General features: G+C 42.2%; 1 protein-coding gene across 1 annotated transcript; it reads left to right on the forward strand.

Annotated features, from left to right (window-relative positions):
* Positions 1-393: 393 nt before the first annotated feature.
* Positions 394-966, forward strand: LOC101429315 (olfactory receptor 2AG2-like). The gene has a single exon (XM_004456885.4). The coding sequence runs from the start codon at positions 394-396 to the stop codon at positions 964-966; it is 573 nt and encodes a 190-aa protein (XP_004456942.4).
* Positions 967-5018: the final 4052 nt, after the last annotated feature.

Genomic DNA, 5018 nt, shown 5'->3' on the forward strand with positions numbered 1-5018 from the left:
TGTTTAATTTATACAAGATAACGAATTAAGAAAGAAAGAATGGTAATATGGAGAAATCAAACCACTAGAACGGACTTTGTTCTCCTGGGGCTATTTCACCACATGCAAGTCCCCAATTTCCTCTTCTCACTCATCTTCTTGGTGTTTCTTGTGACCCTTGTTGGCAATATTATGATAATTCTTCTAATTAGATTGGACTCCCGACTCCATACTCCTATGTACTTCCTTCTCAGTCAACTTTCCATCATGGACCTCTTGTATAGCTCGACTTTTGTCCCGAAGATAGCCACTGATTTCCTATCTGGGAAGAATACCATTTCCTTTATTAACTGTGGAATTCAGCTCGTCATTTTCACCACGCTTTTTGGATCAGAGTGCCTTCTCCTGGCGGTCATGGCTTATGATCGCTATGTAGCTATATGCCACCCTCTCCGTTACTCCATTCTCATGCGCCCTTCAGTCTGTGCCTACATGGTGGCTGGCACCTGGCTGGGTGCTCTGCTTAATGCTTTGTTCCATGGCATATATACTCTGAATCTGCCTTATTGTGCCTCCCGGGAAATCCATCAATTCTTTTGTGAGATATCAGCTCTCCTGAAACTTGTTTGTGCTGATATAACTCTTTATGAAAATGGAATATTTATTAGTGGTGTTGTGTTCCTCCTCATTCCAATTTCTGTCACAATGACCTCTTATGGGCAGATAATATCTACAGTTTCCAGACTAGGATCAAATATAGGGATGAGAAAGGCTTTGGCAACCTGTTCCTCCCATATGATTGTTGTAGCACTCTTTTATGGAACAGCCATCTTCATGTACTTTATCCCCAAAGCCTATCACACTGCTGAGCAGGACGAAGTAGTGTCTCTCTTTTACACTATCCTCACTCCCATGGTCAACCCCCTCATTTACAGTCTTCGAAACAAAGATGTAGCTGGAGCCCTCAAGAAAGTTCTAGGAAGGTAAAAATCCGTAAAAATTGATATCTATTTAGAACATGAAAGCATGGACATAATGTTCAGAACAAGATTGCTATAACAGAAATAGTCAACATGCACATGAAACTACTACTTTTCTGTATACTACTCATGGAACAACTCCTCTTTTGGTAAAATGGTAATGGATAAGAGTCTTATTTGGACTTCACAAAACTATTAAGAAGAATGCTCTATTTCAGAAGAAAAGCAAAATTTGTGTTAACAAGCAATAGAGAGCACAAATATCTTCTCATATTAGACTACAGTAAAATTCCCAATGAATGTATTATTAACTCTGTGCTGAATTTTGCACTTATTCCCCCCAAATAGCAACAACATAATATTGTAACATCAATTAAAAATAAACACTAGTAATAAATTGATCTTGACTTGTTTTTCAATTCTTAAGGAAATATCTAATTCTAAATATATTTTACTGGTGTATATACACACACACATACCTGTACTTTCATATGTATCTATGGATAGCATTCAGACTTTATTTGGATTTTTTACTTGTAGATATTCATACATGAAAATATTCAATGCAAGTATATCATTATTTTTCTATGTGGTTCCCAATTAAATTTTATGAGTTATGTATTTTTAAGATGTAACAAAATACATTGTGATTATAAGTATATATTTATGATTAACAACTTTTTGTATTAAATGTTTTCCCCTTTTGGTCAAGGTCATTTTCCAAACGCATCACTGGTTGGTGCTTTGTATTAATTCCTTCGTGAAAGATAGGCTCATCCTTAAATGTCATGTCACATGCCAAGGGGATGGCAGTGACCTGGTTTGCTGAGTTTTGCTTTGAGAGAGGCCACATTTGAGTAATAAGGAAGTTTACATAAGGTAACTATTAAGCAATATTTATTGTTAGTCTAAGTTTTAATTTAACAAGAATAAGGTTCATAAGTGGAATCATTAATATTGAAATCTTATCGTATTCTGTTTTCTATCATTAGGCACTGCTTATATACTGTAGAGATTCTTGCCCCTCTATTTGAGAGCAAAGTATGACACCCCAACATAGGAGTATAATACTTTATTAGCTATTTTGTGGGTCACCACCCACTCAGATGCCCCATTATGACAACATGACCACATTCCAATTCCATAGACTCATGTTCCAGGGTGCACTCTTCCCCCCATCCCCACACCCCTGACACCCTGCACCAGTGACCCTTATCTGCCATAGATACCAAAAGAATATTACCACAAGTCTGCATCCTCCCTAGAGTTCTCCCCTCAGTTTCAAGGATAACCCAACCACCCTCCAAAATCACACTTACGCAAACTCCACTACCATAGACCCAACTCTCACCACCGCAATACCTTCACACCAATCCACTTCCAAACCACCACAATCCACCTTATCATAGATTCTGCTCAGATTGAGCATTTACTTACCATTCTCCACTCCCTTTTTTAATTTTTATTTTTAAAGATTCTTGGATTACATAAATGTTACATAAAAAATACAGAGAATTCCCACGTGCCCTGCTCCCCACCCCTCCTCTATTTTCCCACATTAACAACTTCCTTCATTGGTGAGGTATATTCATTGCAATTAAACATTTTGAATCAATGTCATTAATTGCAGAATAAAGTTTACAGTGTAATTTATACCCTTCCCCCCTCCCCCAATTCTGTAGGTTATGGCAAGATATGTAATGGCCTGTATCTGTCATTTTAATGTCATTCAGGACAATTCCCAAGATTGTCCCGGGATTACACCTGATTTTCTCTCTCTGCCCTCAGAACTTCCAGTGGCTATTGCCTATATATCAGAGACATAATTTCTCCACTTCCTTTCTATTTCCTTGTAACCTATTTTCCAGGCACTACCTATGTGAATATGCTCAATATCCTATTTTCCAGATACTATGTGAGTCTGCTTGATATCCTTAGTTCATATCAGTGAGGTAATGTAATATTTGTCCTTAGTGACTAATTTACTGTACTCAATATAGTCTTTGAGATTCATGCATATTATCATATGCATCAGTACTTCACTCCTTATAGCTGTGTATTATTTTATCATATTTATATACCATTGCGGTCACCCCTCGGGCTGAAGTGTGGTTTGCTGGCCTGGCGGGGGAGCAGCCGCGGCAGGCCAAGCCGCTGCCCCCATAATAGGGTGGCTGGTCGGACTCACTGCCACCCCTGAAGGAAGCTCGGCATGGGCGCAGAGTGCCCTCGGGTCTCCCCTTCTCGGCAGCCATGCTTCCGCGGCCGCCCCTCCTCCCGGATGGCGCCACCCGATGCCTGTGGGGCAGCACCCTTCTTCTTCTTTCTCCCTGCGCAGGCGCAGGGCGGAAAATTCCAGTCTGCCCTTTTCCCCTCCCCCGAAAGCAGCAACAGCCAGGCGTGGGCGGAAAAATCCAGCCCGCCCTTTTCCCCTCCCCCGACAGCAGCAACAGCCAGGCATGGGCGGAAAAATCCAGCCCGCCCTTTTCCCCTCCCCCAACAGCAGCAATAGCCAGGCGTGGGCAGAAAAATCCAGCCCGCCCTTTTCCCCTCCCCCGACAGCAGCAACAGCCAGGCGTGGGCGGGAAACTCAAGTCTGCCCTCCACCCCAGCAACAGCAGCCACCAATCCCTAAACCCTGCCCCTTCCCCCAGCAACAGCGACAGCCAATCCCTAACCACCACCCCTCCCCCGTCCAGTACCGCCCACTGACCTTTCGCCGGCAACCAATCAGAACAGGGCGTGGCTTCGACCAATCAGCCTTCCCCAGCCCCTATAAAACTGTTGCCTCTCCCTCAGTAAAGTGGACTTGCGTGTTTACCTTGTCTCCGCGGTAGTTCTTCTGCCGTGCGCCCTCCAGTCCTGAGAGCCCCCGACAAGGGCCTGGCCTCCCTTGTCCCCAGTTCGTCGCCTGCTTCTCCAGGCGACCCCTTCGTCGCCGGCTTCGCCGGGCGACCCCGTCAGCCGAACTGCACAACCCCTTGTGAGACCGATCCCTCGTCTGCTGCCGGACCGACCCCTCGTCCCAGGCGGGACCGACCCCTCGTCCAGAGCTGGACCGACCCCTCGTCCGCAGCCAGACCCCACCTCTACTGACCGAGCAAGCCGCCGCATACCATATTTTGTTTGTCCATTCATCTATTGATAGTTACTTGAGTATCTTCCAATTTGGGCAATTGTAAATAATGCCACAATTAACTTTGCTTTGTATAGCCCTGGTCATACCCCTGATTTAAGTTATTCTGGAATTGCTGGATCATATGAGAAATCTATACTTAGCTTCCTGAATAACTGTCAAACTCTCCTTCATAGTGACTGTACCATTCTACCTTCCCACCATTATTGGATGAGTGTCCCTATTCCAGCACATGTTCTCCAACTCTCATAGTTTGCTACTGATTCTTTTTCAGTAGTAGGCACTATAATAAGTGTAAGGTGATATCACATTGTAATTTTTATTTTCAACTTTCCTATACCTAGTGATGCTGAACATCTTTTCATGTAATTTTTAGCCATTGGTATTTCACTTTTTGCCCATTTTTTAAAATGCATTGTCTTTTTATTTTTGCAATGTACGATTTATTTTTATATGTTCGATATCAGGCCCTTATCAGATATGTGGTCTTCAGCTATTTTCTCCCATTGAGTAAGCTGCCTTTTCATTTTCTTGTAAAACTTCCTTGAAGCACAATTATTTTTTTAAATTTTAAAGAGGTACCATTTACCTATTTTTTTTCAGTGTAAAGTTTTTCTTTAAGTGTAAAGTTTTTTAAAGCATTTCCTACCAAATGATCTCATAGATGCTTCCTTGAATCACTTTCTAAGGACTTTATTGACATGAGTCTTATATTTAGAATTTTGATCTATCTTGAATTAATTTTTGTATAGTGTGAGATGATGTTCCTCTTTCATTCTTTTGGATATGGATATCCAGTTTTCGAAGCCCCACTTGTTAAACAGACTCTTCAGCCCCTGTTGGGTGAGCTTGGTGGCCTTGTACATGTCAGTTAATTGAATATGTGTGCGCCTATATCTGAACTCTCAGAATGGTTCCATTGT

The sequence above is a fragment of the Dasypus novemcinctus genome, chromosome 16 (assembly GCF_030445035.2).
Source record: "Dasypus novemcinctus isolate mDasNov1 chromosome 16, mDasNov1.1.hap2, whole genome shotgun sequence".
Classification (NCBI taxonomy): domain Eukaryota; kingdom Metazoa; phylum Chordata; class Mammalia; order Cingulata; family Dasypodidae; genus Dasypus; species Dasypus novemcinctus.